Here is a 26830-nt window from a genome sequence, read left to right as displayed (position 1 = left end):
TTCCAAAACGAGTTTCACTGCATAGTAGCATCCTCAGTTGGACTGTTGGACCAGTTCATCTGGTCAAACTTTTTCTTTACTTCCAATATTTTCAATTCAGTGCCCATTTTGAAAACAATTCCGAAAGAGGATACCTGATTATTTGCTTGAAACACTTGAAATATATGTTTTACTTTCTAACGATACATATATGAGATTTGAAATTCATTTTGGTTGAGTTCGTTATATCGCGATTTCAACGGCGACTTATTGACTCTAATTCTCTGAATCAATTGAATGACCCTGCTCTTATTTGCGTCATTGAAAACGAATAACAATTTTTCATTTTACCAACCACTCATACTTAGGTATGAACGGTGGCTTTCCAACTATGCGTACTTACGTCGTCAGTTTTTTCATCCTGTTTATCTGTGTCATTCAAAAGGATAGTGTGGTTTATGAAAAACCACTTGGTCTGGTTATGAACTTTTTCAAGTGAAAATAATTAATATATTATTAAGATTTTATTCGCAAATGTGGTAAGTCACAACATAGTCACAATGTGAATAATCAGATTGCCATTTCTTATCTGAAGTCTGCCTACTTGTTGATGTGCTGTTCTACTTTGATAATGGAGATATACGCTTCCGAAGGTCGAAAATATCGAAAATCAAAATATATTCCGAGACTATATTTGGCAAACAGAAAACATAAAATGTGTTCACATGTTGAAAAAATTGTTCTATAATAACTTTTCAATTTTTAGCCAGATCTTGATAATTTTTAATAAGGAAGGAGGAACTTTTTCCCAGATTGATTCTCATCAAACAAATTTTCTGTCATTTAGGTTTACGGCAGCTCTTAGGTGAAATACAACTCTTGGATGAAACTCAAAACCATCCTGTATAAAACTTCGGTTCATTCCCTATACATTGTTTCTTCATTTATTTTGATATCACGATTCGTTTCAATATATGATGACAATATATATAAATGGCGAAAATTCATAAGCATTGCATTTTCTCTCCGCGTTCTTTATTCTTTATAATAATTATGGAAACATTACAAATTTAACGATAAGCAGCAAGAAGTTGATAAAGAAAACAATAAAACAATTTTTTACTATCGGGTGTTGCCTCTTCTAGCTTGGACGATAACTTCCATTCTCCGAAGCATTCCACGAACTAGCGTTCGAATATACACCCGGAACATGTTATCCCACCCCTCTATGAGCGCAACACTAAGTTGTTTTTTGTTCGTAAATGGACTTTCGCAACTTTTTGCACATCTACTTAGATAGTTCCAATCCTCAATAGGATTTACATCCGGTGAGCATGTTTGATCATGACATATGACGAATATTTAAAGAAAATGCAATATTGTATTCAATGATTCATAAATTTGAAACGATTTGTGGCATCAAAATGAATGAAGAAAAAATGTATAGGTAATGAACCACGCTTGTATAGCAGATAGTTTTGAGTGTTATTCAAAAAATTCATTCCATCACAGATGATAGAAACACAACTTTGTTTTCACCCTGTTTGATGTGAATCAAAATATCAGAATCGAGTTGAATATAAAAACAGTTATTTCAGATTAAATTTTGTTGAATTTCATGGTCCATGTTTGTGTTCAATAAAAGTATAACTGATGAAACACTAGTGAGAGATTATGAATGTAAAAACACATTTTGGTTTTGAAATAAAGAGTCAATGGCATTTCCAAATGTCGAACAGTCATTTTTTCTCTCATTTCACATTCCCTTCACAAGTGACGAAGTCCCAGAGCTTAGAAATCCTAAATAGAAAACTACTAATTTCGCAACAAAGTTTGTTTTTGTGTATTGGCAGAATTGTCAAGAAAAATATTTTTTGTTATTTACCAAAATATAGTTTATATATTGTCAATAGTACCTACTTACTTTGTATTATGTAACATTTTTTCATTCTGGAATTTGTTTTGGGTCAGTAGAAGTTTCTACTTCAAATTTGATGATTTCTAAAATCAAATGAGTTGGAAGAATAAGACCCCCCGTATACAATTTTTTAATTTATTACAACGATTTTTTTCCAACACCAAATCGTTATTTTTAACACCTCGACACGTGTTTCGATCACCAAGTGATCATCTTCAAAGAGGAAGATTAAAACTGAACTCTCTGAAGATCACTTGGTGATCGAAACACGTGTCGAGGTGTTAAAAATAACGATTTGGTGTTGGAAAAAAAAACTCCAGTAATATTCATTACTACACCAAAGATTCCAAACAGTGCATCATAAAAACATATTTTGCGTACTTAGTAGCGAGATAAGTCACAATATCATATACCTAGAGTTGGGTCGACTGAAAATTACGCTTTTTTTTTCAATAAAATTTGCGATAAAACTCAAACGTTTATATAGCATATTTTTCATCTACAAGTAAAAAAGGAAGTCAAAAAAATTAACGTATGCGTTTGCTTAATCAGAGAGAGCTCTTTTAGAATGAGAGCTGCTCTCAGTACCTACACCAAAAAGAGATGGGTTACAAAAACGTAGGTCGTCGACAATTTCTTATATTTTGAGAGTATATGTACACGACAGTAAAAACCATAATAACCCCATTATTTAAAAAAGGCGATGAGACAGACATTATGAACTACCGACACATATCACTCACTACACACCTGAACAAAGTATTCGAAAAAATCATAAAAAAGGGTAATATCACATGTCTCAAAATATAATATTATAGGTATCTGACCGTCAATTTGGGTTTCGTGAACAATTATCTAGCCAAAACGCAATCTTAGCTCTTACTTCAGAAATATTATCTGCTCTTAATGAGAATAAACCCCTATGCGTTTTCAATGACTTGTTGAAAGCATTCGACACAATTGACCACAACCTTTCACTGAAAACACTTGAGATATTGGTATAAGAGGTATTGCTCTGAACTTGTTCAAGAGCTTTCTCGCCAATAGACTTTAGTGTGTAAACATTAATGACATTTTGAATGATACACAAGAAACTGTTATAGGAGTCTCCCAAAGCACAGTTCTGAGGCCAGTTTCATTCAACATGTATGTTAATGGCAGAGGTAAAATATTGGGCTTCGCAGATGATACAGCCATTTTTTACAAGGCAAATAGCTGGTAGCAACTGGAACATGTAGTTAAATCGGATCTGGTTTTGATTAAAAATTGGCTCGAACATCGATTACTGACAGTAAATCTGGAGAAAACTCACTGTATACCTTTCAGTTGCAATAATTCCTTGTTTTTCACAGCTGAAAATTGATCATTATGTAATACCTACTTCCCGAAGCTAAAGTGAAATACTTGAGAGTAATAATAGTATGTTTGTGATAAGTTCCGTTGTATACTTTTTAAATTTAAATTTTTGGTAAAAATATTAACGAACTCTAACCTCAAAATTTTGTACCATGCATTTGTAGCGAGTCACCTGAGTTACGGAATTGCTTGTTGGTTGTTGTTGCTCCAAAACAGGTTCCTGAAATCAATATTACACAAACCACCTTATTATTCAACTGAAACGAAGCAAAATTTTTAACATTCGCCAGCTCTTTTAGTATAATAGATATAGAAATTTCGCTCTACCGACTCAATTGCACAACACCCGCAGAAAAAATGATCATGTTATTCCTCTGACACAAAAATCAATTTTCCAACACTCTTATACTTAACTGGCTCGGAAATTATTTAATACTATTCCTGAGGAGGCAGATTTCAAATATATATCATGGAACCAAACACAATGTTGTAAGTTGAGCATATGAAGTTATTTTGTCTGAAACAAATTTGCACTATAATAATATCGATACCGTCAATTCATATATGCTCGTCCAATAATTTCAGTCCAAAAAAAATCAAACGAAATATAATTCAACAATTGAATACATATGATATAGAGCGCTAAACTATTCTGAAAAATTCCTTTTTTGTTTCAATATTGTCCATATCGCTTATACGACACAGTTTAACCAACATTTATGACCAAAAAATATATACCCTGACATTTTATGTAACATTTGTTTTTGTGTTTGATAAAATATCTAAAAATTAAACTTTTCTTATCCCTTGATTTGGCCGCTTTGTTTTCCAGAAAAAATAAAAATGAAAAGCGGATAACGCTATACATTGAAATGTTTTGCCATTTGCCAAGTTGAAGTTATTGCTGTGACGAAAACTCAGCAATACTATTTCATTTTGAATAATTTGAATATACTCGTGGTTGAGTTCATTTTTGATCTTATATATCAAAGGGCTGTCTACAAGAACCGTCAACCAAACAATCAAAAACCCGTAAAAATGCTTTCATAACGACTGAGCAGTGCGGTCAGTTTCAGAAAATTATTCATCTAATTATTTTTTTTATCAACCCCCTCCTGGCATCAAACCGGAATTTATTTTTCCACAGAAATTTCGAAATAAATCGAGTCACTATATTTTATATTGATATTTCAGGTTTGATTATGAAGGCTAGAATTATATTGAATATTTTTTCATTGAATGTATCTAAAAGGAATTATATTGGTTGGCAGAGAAATATTCGAGAAAAGCAAATGATCCGGCTGGTACAGTTCGAAGTCATCTAACTATTCAGGAGAAAAACACAAAATCTTCCAAAACGGTTTTTAATAATTTCATGCTCAGTTCACGACAGATAAAATTTTTCATATGTTTTCACATTTGAAAAAAAAATAGCCTATTAGAAAAATCATCCATCTCCACATTTTCGTTCATTGAGAAATTTAGGATAAACACTTTCAATGAACACCCTGTATAAAATATGTTTACAATATTCACCTTTCGTTATCGGTTATCTAAAAATTGGAGTAAATAATACAGTACGTATTAATGTATCCAAAATAATCAGATCTTCAACATAACATTTTAAAATGCGATAACCTGCAAAAATAACGATTATGGTTTACTTTCAGCAATAAATTTCTCATGGAGAGATTTTAATTGGTCCCAAAAAACTAATGATAACACTGTATGTGGACCCAATCTGAAGTACATGGGACCAAATCCTTTATAAAAAGCTGATAGTCCTTCAGTTTCATAGATTTTCATAACACAGTTCATATAGCTTGTGTACATTAGGCCTTTTCCTCTTGCATCAGTAGCTGAAAAAATGTCAAATCATAAAGAAATGTCCAACTATGTTGAGGGAGATATAGGTACAATACATTTTTACATTTTATCTAATATATGAAAATGAATGTTTGTTGGTTGGTTGGTTGGTTGGTTAGTTGGTAAATGATGAACTTCTACATTGCTCAACCGATCGTGATGAAACTTGACATGTATAAGTAATATTTCATAGAGAAGGATTTTAGGCTATTAATTTTTCTGTAACTCGTCACTAGATGACGTAGAACAATTTTTTGAAAGCACTGTTCTATAACGCTGCGCACGCCTAAGTTCGTTGATTCTGATTCTGTCAAAACATTGGAACAGCAGCGATACAGCAATATAGTCCTAATTAGTACTACAACTACCAAATTCTACGCGAGCGAAGCCGCGGACAACAATTAGTAATATATAAAAATGCCTTTACATTAAAAAGAGGTATATTTTTCAAAATACCTCTTCGATTGAAAACAATATGGTTGAACTTCAACCACTGAAGTAAGGCTAGCAGAAAGCGGCATTTCTTTTGGCAACTAAGTGTTACACTTGGCTGCAGCATACTGATGATGTACCAAAAGCCCGAAATACTTGTCTATGGTTTGTCCTTCTTAGTGTTATGTCCGATAAAATTATTTTAGTAGTTTTCTTGTAAACACAAGATCTGTTAACGGAAACTACAAATGTGCGGCTGGCTTCTGCCGATGTGTTGCCCATTAAGAAAAAACTTACGTAACCTTTAGAATAGAATATATTTGTGGGACGTAATATGCATTTTCTATACATCAAAGGCATTTTCTGCTGTTAAACATAATTTTTCATTCTTGCTAGTTTCTCCTGTGAGTAATTGGAACTGAAATGTTCAAAAAAGAAAAGTAGGTACTCTGGCTCATGATTTTTGAAAGTTGGAATAATTTTTGCAATCTTCTTTCCATACTGCGTAAATATGTGTTCTTCTCTTGAGTACAGTGTTTGCAAAAACTTGAAATTTATTCAAATTGAAATGTTATAACTTTGCTGTCGCGTTTTTTATCGACCTTTTTTGGGTATTTGGGAGTTTTGAACTGAATTTCACATTTCATAACACCTTTGACACACCCATCGAAGAAGTTGGGAAATAAATAATCAAAAGAAATAACTGCAAATATCTTCGAATTTTTTGTCCATTTCTGAAGACGGAGACAGATTTTGGCCTCCGAAACGTTAAGATAAGTAATAATAATAATAATAAAAAATAAATTTATTGACAGCAGAATATACAATATAGAGAAAAACAAAATACAAATTTGTCAATAGATTGAACACCTCACAACAAAAAAAAAAGATGAAAAAAATGAAAAACAAAGAAAAATGACAAAAAACCTAAAATTGTAATTGAAATTGTGATAGCGAGTACAACATTTAATTCGAATAAAGAGGGTAGATGAGGCAGATATCGATACAAATATTTTAGCTATGGCCTACAAGAGCCAAGGTGTCGTAGAAGATATTCGGGTATTATTGTTTTTTCAGAAGGTGTTTTTTCAGGCAGTACCTGAAACAGGTAACAGATTTCGACTGAGAGGAAGGTGGTAGGTTCTTATAGAATTCAGCTATTGTATATGTAAATGACCCTTTGAACAGTTCAATAGAGTGTCTAACAACATGGATTATTTTGCGCCTGATATTCACATTATGAACATCAGTTCGATAAGTTATTTTGTTATAGAGGTAGGGAAGTGGTCTATTGGCAATAACTTTATAAAATAATGTCGAAGAATGAAGAGTCCGCCTATCGTACATTTTCAGCCACCTAGCTTTTTTGAGTGTATGGGAAATCGGTTCTCTTTTCTTGATACCGTACGAAAATCTCAAACAAGAGTTGTGAACTCTTTGTATTCGTTGTTGCTCATTTTTATTCAGAAAATAATGATACACTACGTCACAATGGTTGAAAAGAGATAGTGTCAACGAATCACAAATGAGTAATTTGGTTTTCTGAAAGACATGAATCGAAAAATTTCAAAGTGCTTTAAGAAAGTCCATTATAATGTAATATAGATCGAAGTAGGTAGTTGATGATTCAATGTATCAAAAGCTTTGCTGAAGTCGATCAATAGTAGGACAGTGATTTCGTCTTTATCCGATTCTGCGACGATATCATCTAATATTATTATTAATATTATTATTAACTATTAAAATATTATTATTATCCGTGTTAGGAATCACACGTTAAAAGGTAAGACCTCGTTAATCCTTAGCTCGTACAAGTTTCTACTTCTGAGGGTTGTCGTTCGTAGGGGTGCGACAGCTGGTTAACGGAAAAACAGATTTTTTTTAAACAGATTACAGAATGCTGGGGACAAAGTCCTATGTAAGCCTAAAAACGAAGGATATCAACAAGTTAATACAACGCATGCAAAAAGAAAAGAAAAATAATTAATATATGCATAGAGGCGATTAAGCAAATAAGCAAATGTTTATTTTGTTTTTGAAACTGTTCACTAAGTCGGAATTCATAACATCGTTGGGTGAGTTATTCCATGTTTCGAAAATGCGATTCACCAAAAAATATTGTCTCTGCCTCGTTGCGAATTTTTCCTTTATTAATTTGAGTGTATAACCACGTAACCGCGAATCTTTGTTGAAAACAAAAAGTTTTTTCTGATTAGCATAGTTATACTTAGCTATACGGAAAGATATGATGAGGTACCCACGGAGTCGACGTTGGTCAAAAGCTAGCAGTTGTGCCATCTTCAGTCTTTCGGGATAGGTTGGACGCACTTCACCAAGTCATACGTGTGGCTCGACGCTGCACATTTTCCAACAAGTCCCTGTCGCACAAGTTAAGTAACTTTAAGTAACTTTGAAGTCGAAAACCGTTTTTAAAAACAATTTATTTTACTCAAAATTACAATACAAAGTTTCTAGAGAACTTCTCACATCGAGATCTGCCAATAGAATGAATAAAAAATTATGAAGATAATCGTTTCTGGATCCGGGGTGGGAATCTGCAAGCACTGCATTTCCTTGGATAGTCTGCAATATATCTTCGCATAACTTGCGTGAAATTACTCGTGGCGCTATTTGTGTCAGGTATACTATTAATGGGCCAAGTGATATTGGGGTAGTTAAAGTCACCAGCAATGATGAGGTTGTTAAGCGTCGATAAATAAGTAATTGATCAATTGGACATTGGCTTCATGGGATACATCATTAGGTCTTTAGATGCATACAATATTCATGCTGACAGCTTTCTTGGTAAGGTTGACATGTAAGGCCTCCACGCCTTGAATCACGGCAATATCTTGTTGAACTGCAAAATCGGTTATGATCTCATTGCATTGGTTTAAGCCATGTTTCTGTTAGGAGTATTATGTTAGGTTTGAGATCAACTATGTCACATATGAGTTCGTTAAATTCAGCAGATAATGAGTCTAAGTTAGTGTGAAGAATTTTCCAGCACAGATACGTCAGTTGTTGGTTCTTGTTAGAGATTATTTTGTGTCCGAAAGTTGATGGAGGTTATTTTGGGAATGCCATGTATATATTTAATGGTGAGATTTTGTTCTCCATTTGCTTTCCTCGTGTCAAGTTCCCCGCGCAAGTCCTTCAGTAGCTGAACTTGGGAGGCTGTTTGGTCACTTATGATGGACAGTTTCGAAGTAGAAACTTTCTCGATTAAACTTTTCTCATTTCTCAAAATAGTTCGAGCATCGTGTTCATTTGGCATTACCAACCTAATCATGCGGGGGTACTTGTTTGTAGGGTTGGGTTTGCCTACTCGAAAAATGGTGATTCGGTTAGCTGGACAGTTTACAGTATTCAGTTACTATAGATTTATCGTGCTCTTTTTCAGCATTTATGTCTCCTATTGTTTCAGGGACCCCTCGAATGAACACGTTTTTAGCTCGATTCAGTCTGTCCAGTACCTCTTGGATAACAACATCACTGGCTTTTCATTCAATGTCACGATTTTCAACTTAACATCTTCAAGCTCTCTACGCATATCGCTTTTAAATGACCCTATCAGACCTTTGATGTCGAGGGCTATAGTTTGGTCGGAAACCAGATTGCAAAGTTGGAAGTACATTGTTGTTGTGAAGGTGGTTTCTCAACTGTTGAGCAATAGCCTTTTCCAAAATTTTAGAAAGAAGTGGAAGAAGACTTATAGGATGCAAGTCTTTGAATTCCTTAGGTTCTTTGATTTTGGGTATTGGTAACACGATAGACTGCTTCCACATACTTGGGAAAACTTTCTTCTCCAAGCAAAAGCTTATAATATTCAAGAGAAAATAATCGAGATCATCTATTCCTTTTGATCTACTTTTTATTGGTGACATGAAGGTTAACAATTCATTTTCGGTGATCAATGTCAATTCAAGGAATGATGTGATAGAATCATTCATTCATTATTACTGTAAAATTGTTCCAGATTTGGGTCAAACTTATTACACCGTTGTTGCGAAGCAATAAAATAATCATTCATGGGAGGGAAGATTCAATATAGGTTTTTTATAGTGAACATCAAGTTTTTTAGTTTTAACCATATATCTTTAGAGTTATTATGATTATTATTAGAAGCGATGTATTCTAGATAAGCTCGCTCAATAGAAGATTTAGTGAAGTTTCTAAGAGTTTTGTAATATGTAATTCCAATCTTAAGACTTACCGGTTTTTCTGAATTTATTTCTGGCTTTATCCCTTATTTTCATCATAAACTTCATATTGTCTGTAATCCATGGTATATAAGGTTTGGTAAAAATTCTTGTGACATATGGTACATGATTATTGAACAACCTTTTGCATTATTTCTTAGCTATTTTTTTGATAGATAAAATTGTGAATAACTAATTTTTTCTCTTAGAGCTCCCAAATTATTTCTCAGCGTAGATCCGCTGCAAGAAACTTTTGCTCAAATATGTCTTTTGAAAAGAGTTCTATTACCAAAAGAATTTTGGATTATATTTTGACAAATTTCTAAATTTCATAGCTCATGTTTCACATATGTGATTTATCAACTGAATTGGTCTGCTGTAAAGCAAAGTTCTAAGATGAACCCTGAGGTCAGAGAGGTCCTAGGTGGCCATGTCTGTGATCCTCCATAAACTATCTAGCGATTATTATGAAGTGTGCTGAATTTGCATAAACCACAGTGGATTTCTTACTGAAATGAGAACATTTTCTATCAGAGAAAATAATAATTAATAATCACCGCTATTTCCAGCCCATACGGTCAAGTTCATTCGTGACGGCAAATCGCAAGGGAATAAAAACCGAATCTGTTGGATGTGGTAGAAGTATAGTAAAAAGTCAAGTTGTTTCAAATTTTCATTGAATTTAATCTAGGATCGTTAACTGAATTCAAAACCACTATCTAAATTTTTGGTATTCTCAGAGTAAGTTGTACTCCTTTCGAATAATTGTCTGATTGAAAACTTTTCACACAACCTTTATCAATGTTTGAAAATGTTCATGCATAGGAAATATTTTTATTTGAAAAGGACTCTCATATAAACCTCCTTCTTCCAATGCATAACCATCAGCAAGAACACAAATGTAATGCATATCTACAAACTCCTGAATTTGCACAATGGACTTGGTTTTTCTTTTTAGTAATATTATTAATTTTATTGACTTGAATACGTAACAACTAGACTGGGTAGACAACTATCAAAACTGTATGTTCACAAATTTGAGATTTCAGGAACTCCGAGGCAAATACACTACCAGAACAATCAGAAGCAGAAACACCACCGCAATTGAGACACTGGCTACCCTCATGACGCCCCGCGGAGGCCCAAGGAGGATCCCCAGAAAAAAGCTCCCATTTCCCCTGCCAGGCTCCCAGGAGCCCTGGAGGATATCCCGGAGCTGTTCCAGGACATCTTTGAAGAGTTTCCGCTGGCGATCAGGTAAAAGACAACCCACTGCCAGAGGAGCAGACCAAGAATGAATATCACCAGATCCCGAACCAACCAACGAACCACCTGCAACTATACCCGGACAACTTTTCCAAGGATAACCCAACCCATACGCAAAAAAATCAATGCAAATTAAGGAACGAGAGAAGACCTACTAATCGGACCAACACAGGACAAAAGCACTGTAACTATACACAAACACCCAATAGCAAGGACTAGATTAAGCTACACAAAAAAACAATTATTATTATTATGTTTTTAATTACCACAGCCCTTTAAGAGACACCAGCCTACAGAAGCCACATAAAACACATGTAATACTAACTAACCAACATTAGGAGAAAATAAACGTATTCGATCGATCGATGTTCACAAAACAAAATCTGCTCCTTACCTAAAATTAGTTTTCAATCTCTAATTTTAGCCATTTCCATAAAAATGTTCCAACGAGTGATTTTTTAAAATTTTTGATGAGAAAAAAAACTTAAACATTTAGAGACAAGGAATGGATGTTTCAAAAATAATTTTTGATTCAAACAAAAGCAGTGGTGTATAATTTTTCACTCTGAAATGATTACGATTCTCGCAACGGACGGCACCAGAAAATAGAAATATTATTATGTACAATAGAACATGCCTTTCAATGCACAGAATATGTCTATGTTTCATAAAAATATCTAGGGTTATACCAAAGTTGTAATAAAAAAAGAATTGTTTCCTAAACCCAACGTAACCTTCCCAAATAATAATATGTTATTAAAAAACACCCTGTATAGGTGATATACAAAAATCATTTCTTTCAAAATTTTTACTCACGTTGATTGTAATTTCTAACCATGATCAAATCAAATGGGGTCATAACAATACTAATTACTACACCACCAACCATGCTTCCCAAAAAACTAGTAGCGAGGGAATTCTCCTTGAAATAGTCGTATTTAAGTAGATGTTGTTTGGCGTATTCGAATGAACTCAGTTGTGTTACGGATCCTACGGTTGCTCGAGGTATCGAAAATGTTGCTCCTCTATAAAGGCCTCTTATCTAGAAAAGGCAATAAATGTTACGAATGATTCATATGTTCAATATCACAAAGTTAAACGTCAACTTTGTATTAATTATCGAAACAAAAACACATTTTCACCAATAAAAAACACGTCTGGCAAAAAACCTTTTTTCATGCCGGTATTATGAAAAACGTTCTCAACAATACATCCAGACGATGTGACGAAAAACAACCATTTTTGAATGTGCAGTTGAAAGAAACGTATAAGTAATTATTGGAAAAATATCGTATAGTGTGTGCTACGTCAAGCTTTCATTGAGAACCGAGAAAAAAGTGATCCCAAAAATTGATTATCCCTATATGAAAAAAACTGCACTTGATAAAATTATTAATAGGAATTGCAAATACAGTATTTTCGAAAATTTTTGTCAGAAAAAAATTATTCCGTATATTCTGTATATTTTTAAGAATAACTATTCATAGGCAATCAATCAAGTCGAAATATATGGAATGTTTCATGCATTGAAAAAACACAACTTTGATGAGTCACACATTTATTAAACACCTTGTATATTGATGGTTATTTTCAAAGCATAGCTTTCATTACTCACTACAACTTTTATTTGAAAATTTTTTCTATCTTGAACAGGAAAGCAGCTATCTTCCTTCCACCAATCGTCGATACACCCTGTATAGGTAATTACCTAGAGCTTGTAACGAAAATAGTTTCAAACACAGCAGAAACATCGAAAACGAGTGAAATTAATTCGGGACAAACTATGAAAAACCTGATAGAGAAATAATTAAATCAATAGAGAATCTGCTGAAGTGTAATGAAGAACAAACTGAAAAATTCTTCCCCAAAAGTTACCGCGTAATGTAAACTGTAGATTAGTCAGTAAGAGCCGTTACACATGGGACTGATGGTCAGTCCTGTTCATCCGCGAGGGCCATTATATTAAATACGACATTTCACATGTACAGCGTACTGTCAGTTCGTAGTTTCGTCCGCCGGAGCCTACGTCGAGCCCGTGCGCACAGCGTATGGTACGCATCAGGACGAGCTATTGTTCATATGAGATTTAACACACGTATCCTGATGGTCAGTTGCGTACAAAATCGCAGTTGAATACACTGTTGTACTTATTTTTAAAAGCATGATGGCGAAAAACGAGTTACGGATAGACACAGAAATTCTTATCAGTCTTATTGAAGAAAAAACATGCATTTGGGACAGCTCAAATGAACATTACAAAGATCGTGACATGTAAAATAAGGCATTTGCGGCTGTGGCCGCTGTGGTAGTATCGAACTATGATAATATGACAGAAGCCAAACAACGGGAAGCGGGTAAGTAGATATAAAAAATTGTTATTAATATTGTTTATTTCGTCTCGTATTTGTACAGTTTTTACTATACCTACCCTATAAAAAACAATGTATTTAATTTAATTTAGTGATCAATAAGGTATAATATTCATAATGGTCACTAACTTAAATAGCAGTTAATAATAATAGTTAGTAATAAACTAATTAACAGTTAAAGATGCAAAATAAGTTTGTAAATTTAATTATTATATTTTTGAGTCTTGCCAAGAAACTTTACCATGTGGGCTAATGAAATAATTAGCAAACTCGTCTCGTATGGAGAAACCCTGCCTATTTATTAGAGGTGCATCATTTTGATTATTATTGTATACGCCTTTCATTGACAAGGTGTGTTGAAATTTATATCCATCTCTTAAACATACATAATTATGCAGTACGCAGCATGATTTTATAATTTTTTTGCAAAGGCGCTGAGAAACATTAAGGGGTCTATGGAAAATACGCCATTTGTTGGTTAAACTACCAAAAGCACATTCAATAAATCGTCTTGCTCTTGTAAGCCTATAGTTGAAAATTTTCTTTTTGTTATTTAAATTTTTTCTCGCATACGCACGCATTAAATGCGGAGACAACGGAAACGCATCATCCCCTACAAGTACAAAAGGTAGTGGTTTATTATTTCCTGGTAGTGGTAGTTGTTCAACTCTTTTCCAAAATGTGCTGTTTACAAATATATTAGAGTCAGCAAATTTTCCATAAGGGCCGATATCAATGTACGTAAAGCAATAATTAGCGTCACAAATTGCTAAAAGCACGACTGAAAAATACTTTTTATAGTTGAAGAAATTTGAGGCGCTGTTGATGGGTTTTATAACTCCCCATCAACAGCTCCAATACAGTTTGGGAAATTGGCATATGTATTGAAATTATATGCCATTTCAAGCCACTTTTCAGTTGTAGGTTCGGGTAAGCTTTCAGGTCCTATAAATTCCCAAATTTTGTAACACACCTGCTCCACTATGTTACTAATTGTAGAGATGCCTAGTCTGTAGGTATAGTGCAAATCGGTAAATGTGTTTCCACTTGCGAGATACCTACAACAAAGTGTTAATTTCACTATAAAAATAAAAATACTGTAGCACGTTTGAATGACCAAGTAAATAAATGTTTTTATTTTCAGTACAAGTCGTGCAAAAGAGATGGAGAACAGCCCGAGATGCATACAGAAGAGACCGCAATAAAGTGAAAAATACTAAGTCTGGACAGGCGGCAAAAAAATATAAAACATATATTTTCTATGACAATTTAAAATTTTTGGATCAAGTCATGGAGTTAAATTCTACTGAAACGAATTTTGACTGTACCAATACAGACGAGGAAGAGACACGTGATAGTTCTGGCGAATCAGAGACTGGAGCTACAGAACGTCCTACAAGAGCATATTCAATAGCTTCCAGACCTACAAAGTCATCTGGATCTGGTCTACAAAAAGCAATAAAAAATAAAAATATTGATGATAAATTAATAGCTTTTATTGACGATATGAAGAAATCTGACGACGATGGTGACATGGCATTTTTTGAGTCTTTACTGCCAACGCTAAACAGTTTTGATATTAATAAAAAATCACAATTTCGTTCAGAAGTACTTCGTATAATGATGGAAATAAAAAATGTACCTAAATTTGATTTTGCAAACCCAAATGTGCCACAGTATACTAATAGGCACCCATCATATTATACAGATCAGCAGTTCTACAATATGTCACGTATGCAAGACAGACCTCCATATGACAACTTTGAACAGTATCAACAAATACATTTCCGTGAAAACTACTCGAGGGCTTCGTCTACAACATCTGTACCAACACCATCACCAGCATCGTCCAATGAAGACTATGTTCGACCATCTTTATTGCAACTAATACAGACTAACATAGACGAATACAACATGTAGTAAAGTTTACAATTACTTTTTTGTGTTAATATTATATGCTGTATAAATAAAAATTTAATTTAGAGTTTGTAACAATTTAAATACTTTTACTTACCTCAAAGCCACGCAAAGCCTCTACACAGAAAAAATTGAAATTCTTATCTGGTTAGAAAACGTCAAGGAATTTTCTAATTTATTGTGCAATTCATCAAACGTTCTGCTTGACATTCGGAAATAATTAAAAAACTTGTGTTCGTCGTTTCTTAAATTTGAATAGAGCGTCATAAATGCACCTTGGAGAAATCTTTTTTCACAAATTGGATGCACCCACATTGTTCTGTTTTTCCTTTTTGTTCTTCTCTCTAATAATCGTTTAATGCACAAAGCGGCAACAGCGCGTCGTTCCGCGCGCTTCAGATACATATTTCAAACTGTTTCATACGCAACATGTGAAAAGCATCCGTTTTGCGTTGCGTACCATCACGACTGATCATCAGGACTGACCATCAGTCCCATGTGTAACGGCTCTAACTATTCTTAAATTTTGCGTACACATTTTTTATGGTTGACGTTTCGGACAATGATCCTTTTACATTTTCAAAACCCACTAATTCACTTTCAAACACACGCATCACAGGTGGATTTTTTAGTTTGGAAAATGAAGAAGTATTTTCCAAAACGTCAACCACATAAAGTAAGCTAAGTATATTTTTTTCAAAGATTATTCAATATGTAGAGAAAATTTATGAATACAAGTTACTAACTAATTGGACTTCAATGGTTTATATTATCAGGTATCAGGGTGAACTACTCACTATACTTTTTATTACATTTCAGCTGATTTTCTATTGATTCAACTTTGTTTCTTTTTCAGAATGTGGAAGGACGCATCCAGAAAATGCATCAACAAAAAATGTCTTTCAAAGAATACCTCATTGGTAAATAATCCACATCGTTAACTAGGTTTACCTGAGATCGATAGTACCAAAAATTTGAGCTCAGGTTAGCTAGTTTCCAATGAAATTACAAAGTGGAATCAATAAAATAAACATGTTTTTTTTGAAAAAGAGTAAAGAATGGGAAAGAAGGGTTTTGGCTTTCTTCTCCTCCATCTTGATACAAATGAATGTGGGAATCTTACAAATGAAGAAAAGAAGTAATCAATTTCAAAAATTAACGTTTGTTCAAAAATTAACTCTATACAAAGATGTGTGGATCATGCAAAGAACTAACTTTCAGACACAAACTGGGGAAAAAAGCCCTCTCGAAACAGCTATTTTCATATAAACATTGAATTACACGAAAGAAAAATTCTTTCGAAAAAAATACTTTTATATGGACTTTCTCATTAGTCAGTACACTATGCTTGAAGACAAATGCTTGAACAAATCTAAAGAAATGAACTTTAAATGTTCAAGCCAGTCTCGAATACACCTACACAGTAGGTTGAATGGACTGATGCCTAACAGAAAACAACTACTCCAATGGCTAATACCACGAACGGTGCTGCATTATATCCGACAGGCGTCAGTGCAGGAATCTTCACAGAAAATTTCCTGCATATGCAATTGACGATACAACTGAAAGAGTCGACTTTCAATTTTGGAACGGGTCCACTTGCAGACCGGTTTCGGGCTCCTAAGCTACTCGTCAGTGCAAGATAGTGGCCATCATCGACCTAAAGTCAATGATACTCCATAATTGACTGATAGGCGTCAGTCCATTCAACCTACTGTGTACGTGTATCCGAGACTGGCCTGAACATTTAAAGTTAATTTCTTTAGATTTGTTTACTGCCTGTCTTCAAGCAATTTCACTCATATGGAATACTGGTATCCTCACTGCTAGACATTCGATGTTTCGCTGTGAGACACTCGGCTCTTCAGTAGCGTATACGGAATTATTTTTCAACATAATTTTGTCAATGATATTGTGTTCAAAATTTGTTTTGCGTGTTTCTCTTGAATCGCTAAGTGTAAAGGGTATCGACCTAAAAGTCACACACGGAATATTTCCGTAACTAGAGAGCACATTTCAATTCTGCAAATACAAGTAATGATGGCTGTGACTTGCCACAAGGGTCAATAGACCTTTTCTTGCATCAGCAATGTTACCTGTCAAATAATTAATAGTATGATAAAAACACACTTTAATAGCAACACAACCTAAAAAATAATTCGAAACTAATTTAAGATTTTGTTCAACATCGCTATGGCTTGGTGTAACATAACTTTTAATAAGTCTGAAATCAAAATTAATCTATTCACAAAAAAATTAATTTTGTTGTAAAAAAGCTTTAAATCAGGGGTCGGCAAGTAGTTTTAGGGGGGGGGGTTCGGATACTATGGGAAAATTTTAACGGGGTCCAGAAATATAATAAATATTAATAATAAAGTGCTACATATTATTTTGGTTTCAAATCACATTCTGAATTATAAAAGAAATACAAGACCTCTTATTAAAGTGAGAAACTACACCGACGGTCTTGAGCCAGTGTTTTATAGTTTGGTTCTCGAGAGGAACAGCAAATTCAAAGTGTGTGTTCTAGGTGAGCGTCTGTTAATCTTGAACGATATTTGTTTTTCAAAAATTTCATCTTTGAGAAAGGTGTTTCACATATGTATGTCGAGCCAAACATAGTGGCCAAATTGATAGCTGTGTTTTACAATTTTCATATTTTTCTGGCACATGTTTGGCCCAAAAGTCATCAGTGGATATCGTTCTATACATTTGCAAAGATACATCTTCTTGCTAATCAATTATCTCCATTTGAAGTGAAGGCTTTGACAGATTAAAGAACTTGGCAGCCACATCTGTCCATTTTGCCGCCGCATCAATTTCAAATGGAGATTTAAGAAACGGAGATTGTTTGCCTATCTCTGCAAAGTCTTGGAATCTTGTAGGAAATTCGTTCTTAAGATCGGTCAGAAATTTTACAAACTCCGCAATGTCTTCTTCAGAGATCTCCTTTTTAAATTCAAGAATTGTCAAAAAATTAATAAATTCTTGTTTATCGATATCTTTTTCAAAAATATCCAGCTTACGACGAAAAGCAGACACGCTTTGTATCAGATCACATTTTCTTGTAACTCTGTATTGAGCGCATTCAAATATTTCAAAATATCTTTCAGAAAAGCCACAACCAGCATATTGCGCTCGTCAAAGTGCTTTCTGGCTACCTGCGTGTCCAAGTTTTGTCAGAAGGAGGGTACTTGTTCTTTTATTAGCCAAAAACGTTCAATAACTTGTTCTTTACTTAGCCAACGAACATTGTTGTGTTGCAGTAAGTCTGAAAACGCAGAATCACATTCAGAAAGGAACTATTTGAAATGTCGGTGTTGTTCTCCACAAAGTTTTCCACAAAAAGGCTGCCTGGTCAATTATGCACTGATACGATATTAGACCTAAATTTTTATCTCTGATTCTCTTCACTACACCTTCTTCTTTGCTTGCTGGGGCCCCGTCAGTTGAAAGCGAAACAATTATTTCATAACTGATGTTATATTTCGTAATAAAATCATCATTGGCCTTGAATTAGTCTTCACCTCGAGTGTTACCTTTCAACGGCAATATTGCTAGCAACTCTTCCATAAAAATCTGACAGTCAATGTCAAACATATTACGTAGCGTAGGAAGGTGTCTTTTGCAGAAGTTCAAGAAGAGTGTTTTTAATGTCCGCAGCTAAAACTTCAGTTCTTCATGTATTAATTCTCGCTGACAATGGAATACTTCGAATTGCAGAGACATCTTTTTTTCTTCAAAAAGTGACGTAACTACTGCCAACATACATTCCTTCACTATCTTTTCAGAATCTGAAAATGGTTTCTGGTGTTTACTAAGCGTCGAGCACACACGTAACGTTGCTTCTGTGGATTTTTCTTGGTCGCTCATGCAACGAACTAGCAATTTTGCATTCCCGTATCCAGCCGCGCTGGATACGGGAATGCACTCTCTAAATTTTCTTTTTCTAATCAATTTATCCACTATATTTTCACTATACTTACTTTCAGCTATCTCTTTGATATTTTTTTGACATCATATCTCTCTTTACTCAAAGGGAACATGGTTAGCGAAACGTGCGTCAAGAGACAGCAATTTTGTTTTGGCGAGGGAAAAGTGTTTTCAATAGATTCATTTCACTCCAGAGTTTCCAAATTCTACTCATTAAGTAAACGTGTATATAAAATTTCTGCACAATAGGTTCAAAATAACTGCTTTAAAATGAAGTTGCCAGATTTGACCCAAACATTGCAAGTTAAATAAAAGCTTGTTGAGTAAAATATAAAAAATATGAAGAAAAAATTGTTTAGAAAAATGTTTTTCGTTGGAATTTTTTTGGTAATGGTAAAACTGCATTGTGTATAATAAAATTGGGATTCAATTGAAAATAGGGACGGTTGAATTAATCCACATTTTGACTTTATTTTTTGGATATCTCGTGGAATCGTTTGGTAAACCAACCGCTAGTATCTCATATTTTTCAACACTGCATTTCCGAATTTTCCGATTATTGAAATAGTTACGTCGTTACATTTCCAGTATCTGACTCTGTCCATAATTTTTTGTTGGCAGACCTGTTACCTATTCTTTGAACAAAGTTAAATGCGATATGGAGAACATATGTTATCAGAGAAAGTAATTTTAAACAATGCAATCAGATGTTTGAACATCTACAGTCAAATAAGGGAAATAACACAAATTGATGATTAACGAGAGTTTGTTTTAAAATAGCAGACACGCATTTGTCTTACTGCTTGTATGTCATTACCCCTCAAAGTAGCTGTTGAAAATATTCCAATGGTATACAATTTTTTATAATCGTAATAACTGAAGGATTTTTTTATTTTTCCAGCACATTATGAACGAATTATCCAATCTGTATTTTGTTCACAATGATTTTTTTCTGGTATAATCTGAATATTGGTCTCGGAAAATAGAAAATTTATCATTTCATCGTCTCCGTCGATCCTGCAGAGTTTCGAAATTGTACCTATTTTCCTCTGTTTCAAAGGATATTACGATATTTTGTATTGATGTTGATATTCGATTGTTTTGTTTTTCACTATAATATCATCACATATTTACCCCATGTGTTTCATAAATTTTTCGTAGACCCTTCCAAAGCCCTTCGTGATGATGTTGGTATCCAACAGCTATGGAAGATGTTGCTTTAGATTGAAAATGGGTTTTCAGTAAGAAAAAAGGGCTTGCTAGAAACTGTCCAAGACCGCCACTCAAACCTCCAAATATTACAACTCTATGGAATTTTATATTTCCGTTGGTGTCTTTAATGTGTCCTCTCTTCTCTGCCATATGAACTGTACCTAAAAAAATGTTAAATCATTGTGTGTGAGCTTGCGTGCTTATTAGTTTTTCTCTGTGGAATTATATTGAAGAAAAATATTTTTGTTATCTTGGTTCCTAAAAATATTAGTTTTCATTTAAGTATATAAAATAATGCATGAAACATTCGTTAAACTTGACAACCGACAGAAATAAGGTAAATTCAAATCTGACACTTGATAACTTGAGTAGTAGTTGAGAATTGTAGAATTGATCTAGAACTGCGGACGGTTTGGAAAATTCACCAAATGAGGAACTTCCTCTAGGATATTTCGTCGCGAATGACAATATCAACAAGGCGTCTGGCCCTGATGAAGTGCTCGTCATCGTACTTAAAAAGTGCGCAAATGAACTCGGACCAGTATTTTGCAGACTTTTCAACCTGTCTTACAAGAAAGGGGAAGATTGGCTCGCGTTCAGTCTATTTCCAAATAACTATATACCAGTCGCTTTGCTATCAGTCACATCAAAAATCATGGAGTAAATCGTAAACCTCTATATCCTCAAATATTTGGAATAACGCAATCGAGAAACACTGAAACTGAAAGAACGTTCCCTGCAACTTGCCATCGATGAATATCTCTCGAATATTTTCACCATCAACGCTGGTGTTCCTCAAGGATCCATATTGTATTCAACCCTTTTTTTATTGTATATCAACGACTTATTGGAAAAAACCAAGAATCCAATATATTGCTTTGCTGACGACTGCACACTTGTCTCATCATTCCATTTGGATTCCAGGGCATCGGCTACAGAGGCAAATCTTCACCGGCAGCAGGAGGTTGCATATCTTAATTAAGATGTAGAAGTGATTTCGAATTGGGGTGAAAGTAACCAGGTTCAATTCAATGTCTCAAAAACCCAGGCATCGGTTTTCTCCAAAAAGATGAATGTCTCCGAACCGGATGAAATAATGTCAGGTCAGACAATTCCGCTTTCTGCTTCGATAAGTTTCTTGGTTGTTAAAATGGACACCAATATGTCTTGGCACAATCATGTCGCTGGAATTGCAAAGGCTGCTTCTCAAAAGCTTGGAACACTGTTCCGATACAGAAAACTGTACACACCTCAGCAACTTTTGATGCTTTATAAAGCTCAGATCAGACCATCTTAGTAGTATTGTTCTCCTGTATGGAGCTCTGCCTCCAAACATACCCGGAGGTATACTCATACTCATCGTTTTGAGGTTCAACTCAGTACACCTCGCACTTCAGTGTTCAATAACTCCTTCATATGAAGAACTGCGTTTATGTGGAATAAACTTCCTGAGAACGATTTTCCAAATGGATTTAATCTCCAGCAATTCAAATCCAATGTTGCACAGGCACCGCTCTGAGAGCGCTTCAAGGATTTTCCTGTAGTTTTTGTGTAAAAAAACATTTATCGTTCTCCGTGTTTCTCCTGAAGCTTGTCTCCAAATGGAGACAAGCTTCAGGAGCTGAGCTCACCATACCAAGTTACTGAAAGATGCATAGAACCCTGGTGTTTGAACATATTCGCTTTTGTTTTGTCAAAAACTCTGACTCAACTTGGTACACATGCTGCGAAATCTGTCGCTCGATCTATGATTTATGGACCATAATGTAAAAAGCTTTCACTTGATATCAGTTCATTCCAAAATGTAACTAACATTAAAAACTGAAGTAGCAATATAATATTATCAAGTAGCGTCACTCTCAAGTGAACGCAGCACCTCTGTGAATGGATGGCTGAAACTTGTAGGATTTCTTTAAGCGTCGTAGGTCGAAAGTTTTTGACAAAATATTTCACACGGGAAAGAGGTCCAAGTGATCACACAAGTGATATTTTATGCTTCTTTGCTTAGTGGCTATATAAATATACTCATGTCTCTCCTTATGGCAGACAGCTCTCTTTCTTTTCACACGTAGAGGATTCCGCTAATCACAATATCATTTGGCTCCTGCACCACATTCAAATACTTTCTGGAAATTTATTCGTATTCCATGTTTTGGACAATTCTGAATTAATTTTGAGCTCAAGAATCAAACATAAAACGATGATAGGAACGAGTTATTCGTTTTATAATATAGCCTACCCCTAGATTCTCTAGGTCGGGACTAAGTAATATTTAAGGAACGAGTAACATGAAGATTGGGATTTTTTCTTATTCGTTTGAATTATTATTCTTTCTTTATTATATTCGCCATAGTCGATGGAAGCGAATTACCTATTATTCATTTGGATTGCCTTACTATTGAAAATTTCGCTGTCTCGACAGATTTATGGCGATTGACTATATCATATTTTTCTGTTTAGAAGTGGAATTCTAATACTGCCGTGTTGGCTCCTGTTTTTTCATTTCAAGTTTGGCCAACAATAAAAATACCCGATGGTATTATTGAGTGGGTGTCTTTCGCAGAGTCTGCGACATTTCTTCGAAGTAGAAGTTTATTTTCTCAATAGCTAAGAAATGAAAGATAGAACTGGAATCTCCGGTGTGGATTAAATCTAAAACAAGCACTGTTCCGAAACACCAGAATTGTAACTCTTCTCGTCTTGGTTGAAACGCGCCTCGAGAAGAGTGTTGCAGTTGTAGTGTGGAAATAGTGCTTATTTTGGAGCTGATAAAAGGCTAAATTTCTGTAACAACGCCTGGGATGTCAGTGAATATTATATCTTCCAACGTAGTGGCCTATCAGTGTCGCTAAACTTGTCTATGAATATCAATCATTTTATATTTAAAAATTATTTTTAAATTAAGATATGAAAGATATGAAAATATCAAACAGAAGTATGAAAAAACATGAAACTGAAAAATATGACAATTGAAAATAGTACAGTCTAAACTGCTGCTATCAAGTTATTAATATTTCCAAATCAGCCTGGATGTATTCATTGAGGGAATACAATGTATTCTCATGTAACAGTTTATTAACATTTTTTTTTAAGGAATGCAGGTTTGATAGCTGTTTAAGAGAGATAGGTAGTTTGTTGTATAACTTGATGGGCATAATAAGAGGGCCGTTTGCTGCTTTCGTCAATTTATGGTGGGGAACAATAAAATTATAGTTAGATCTTAACGTATATACTGTGGCGAGCCGAAGATTATCTCTTGATTCAAATTTGTCGAGATGAGCTTTGACATAAACAACACAGTTGAATATATATAGTGAAATAATAGTTAGAATATCCAAATCGGTAAACAGCTCCCTACATGAGTCATCATATTTTTTGAAACACATTGTTCTCACTATATTTTTTTGAGCTGTTAGTAATTCGTCAATTAGTAATTCCTCAACATCAAGCTAGATGTTAAGGAAAAATATTCTTTAAGAAATTAAATATTCGAAAATACGTTTCTTTTATAATTCGGAAATCAGGTTACATGTTGAAGATAGATAGTTTTTAAAAAATCGAAAATTTGAAAACACGTCCCTTTTAGAAATCGGAGATCAGGTTAAATGTTGAGAATTGATAGTTTTTTAAATAATGAATATTCGAGAATACCTCCCTTTTGCATTTTGGAGGTCAGGTTAGATGGAACGTTTGTTTCATGTCGTTTTGTGTTGGTGTTGTCTCGAAAATTTTTTGTTTGCAATGTTTTTTATTTTTATTTTTCAAATACGTATCTAATATGTCTGATGATTTTTAAAATAGTATTATCATCAACACGAAAAAACTACTTTTCGGTGAGTAATTTAAGAACTCATTATTTTTTTGTGAAATTGAAATAAGTTTTGTGGAAGGTATATTCATGAAAATTCAGTGTTACAGAGCCCTGAAGAATAATTTAATTAAATTCGAAACGTCAGCAAGAATACAATTGTTTTTTTGAGAAAAAATTGATCCTATTACCCAACCAACCCCCTTTTTCAAAATAATAATAATAATGGTTTATTAGTTCTTTAGATTATGTCTATCATAATATAGAACGAGTCGGCATAGTGCAGTATCAGTTTAAAAAAATATTTATAAGATAAAATTATTATTAAAAAGATTTTACACAAATTGTAGTCAATATAATTAATATAGTTATTGATGTAACTAAGGGCATGAAAGCATGTAAAAGGACTCAATATAATAGTATTGGTGGTTAATTATTTGTAATTGGTTCTTATTAGTGTTTCTTACATAATACAGAACAAGTCAGGTGTCAGGAACAGTTTGCCACGAGAATTTTCGATTATACAAATAGGAGACTTATAAACAGATTACAGATCATACAGAAAACATCTAAAAGCAATAAAAACAAGTATTTTGATTAAATATAAAATATGAAATTATGCATGCATACATAAAATCAGTTAAAATATGTGTCTTCCAAATACTCACTTATAGAGTAGTACGCTTTTAATAAGATATTTTTTCAACTATTTTGATTTTTATTCAAAGGAAGATCTTTGTAGCAGTTTGGTAAATGATTAAACAAGGATTTTAACATGTATTTTGGGCAACGTTCTGTTTTTTGGAGACGGTGATTCGGCACTTCCAAGATTGCTGAATTTCTTGTGTGATATCTACTGTTTTCCAGCGCTTTGAATAAGGCCAGCTCTGTTTTGGCATATATCAGTATATGCATGACATACAAAGAATGGAAAGTCAGGATTTTCAGCTGTACAAATATATTCTTACAGCTTACTCTCCTGGCCACTCCAACGATATTTCTAACTGCTCTTTTCTGGAGTTTGAGTATCCTATTGGCCTCCTGTGATACTCCCCATACTATGATTCCATATGTCATTACTGACTGAAAGTGTGCAAAATATATATCATCAATACAGATTTTTCGACGGTCTTTCTGAGTTGGTACAGGAGATAACACTTTGGAGCAAGTGTTTTGCACAGTTCATTCATACTCGTATGGGTAGTCCATGTACAGCGTTCATTCACATGCAGCCCAAGGAACTTCGTCGTTTGTTTTTAGATTGTGGGAGATCCAAAAACCCAAGAAAACAATATGTATTCAATTAATTTCATGAGCCAATTGATATATATTTTTATCTTGTCAAATGATGATGATGATATGCTAGCATCAGTTTATAAAATGTTATACATTCTCTAGCAAAAATATCAAAACGTTCTTTCAATTAATAAGTTTTCTTCACTTCGGCATCACTTCTTTGTGTTCCATTATAAAATTAGATTTATTGGTGAAATGATTATAGTTTTTTCTGGTTGTTGAATCTAACAGAATTTATAATAATGTTATTTATGTTATCGTAAGATATGAAGCGTGTAAATTCTGTATTTTTTTGTTCTTTTAGATAGACGACATGAACCGGAGCCTTATAACGATTTTTATTTTATATATTATATCACGATGTAGCAATTTTTAAATTATAACAGATGTTTATTTGTACCATATCAGTTTTAAAACTGATATACTATGTGTTGTATTTACTTTATCATCCAAGAATTATTGGCTTACCCAATCTTGTTCCATTCAATATTAATTGTACTGCGAGAGCAGGAGTCAGTCCTTTCTGAAGAGCCAAAACTCCGTCATTTTTAACGACTGTGTAGAAAGCATGAAAAATATTTTTGTAATGTACAGCATGTGTTCCTTTGGCTTTTAACTCTCCTTGTAGCTGCATACGAATTTTGAAAACTTCTAATGGATTTGTGAAAAACACTGCTCCCATTGACGAAGCACCGCCTATCAAAAACTCCATCACCGAGTATACTTTTAATATATTTTTCAAACTGTTCGACAAACAATCTGGACAAGGTATGAAATTTACATGAGAAATAATGTTCTTATCATTTTACTATATGTTGAAACAAAAGATAGAATCTTTTATCGAAATAGCAAGCAAACATAACATGTAGTATTTTAATCCGTCAAGTAATAAAATCAATTATTTGTATTGAACATAGGGAGAATTTTTTTGCATATTCAGAACAGTTGAATATGGAGTTGAATGCAATTGAACTAGTTATAATGCACTATCCAACAAAGTTCTTCTATTTCGTGTTAAAATACTGCCATACTCGTGTATATTTTACAAAGCGTACCTATATAGCGAGTTTAATTTTATTAGATACTATTCTTCTGAAATATTTCAAAATGTATACTTCAAAATGTAAGAAATATTTGAATTTATCAAAATAGCAAATCAATCAAAACATATTGTTGAGAAGCCAGGTGTGATTGTCGGCAGAGAGCGTGCGATATCGTACCAGAAGAAACATTGTATTATTTTGGAATCAACAGCCTGTGGATGATGTGACCGTTT

At 33.9% G+C, this 26830-nt stretch overlaps 2 protein-coding genes and 1 long non-coding RNA gene across 3 annotated transcripts; 1 reads left to right on the top strand and 2 right to left on the bottom strand.

Moving 5' to 3' along the window:
* Window positions 1–350: 350 nt before the first annotated feature.
* Window positions 351–11381, top strand: LOC141480481 (uncharacterized). The gene is made up of 2 exons (XR_012464370.1): window positions 351–518; window positions 10803–11381. It is a non-coding gene; the product is annotated as an uncharacterized lncRNA (long non-coding RNA).
* LOC111509694 (solute carrier family 25 member 35) lies at window positions 4602–26347 on the bottom strand. Its single transcript, XM_074170496.1, has 4 exons — window positions 26023–26347; window positions 20373–20611; window positions 11836–12061; window positions 4602–5112 (listed from the first exon to the last, which is right to left on the bottom strand). The coding sequence occupies exons 1-4, from the start codon at window positions 26264–26266 to the stop codon at window positions 4907–4909; spliced, it is 915 nt and encodes a 304-aa protein (XP_074026597.1). The 5' UTR covers window positions 26267–26347; the 3' UTR covers window positions 4602–4906.
* On the bottom strand, window positions 12068–15427 carry LOC111509697 (uncharacterized). The gene is given in 2 exon segments (XM_074170495.1): window positions 12068–14229; window positions 14232–15427. Coding segments are annotated over 2 exon segments (975 nt in total). The 5' UTR covers window positions 14575–15427; the 3' UTR covers window positions 12068–13597.
* Window positions 26348–26830: the final 483 nt, after the last annotated feature.

This window comes from Leptinotarsa decemlineata, unplaced genomic scaffold, assembly GCF_025532065.1.
Source record: "Leptinotarsa decemlineata unplaced genomic scaffold, Ldec_3_MD MMD2_P_RNA_scaffold_9, whole genome shotgun sequence".
Classification (NCBI taxonomy): Eukaryota; Metazoa; Arthropoda; class Insecta; order Coleoptera; family Chrysomelidae; genus Leptinotarsa; species Leptinotarsa decemlineata.
The sequence above is the reverse complement of the archived record's forward strand: the minus strand, read 5'-3'. Positions and strand labels throughout refer to the sequence as shown.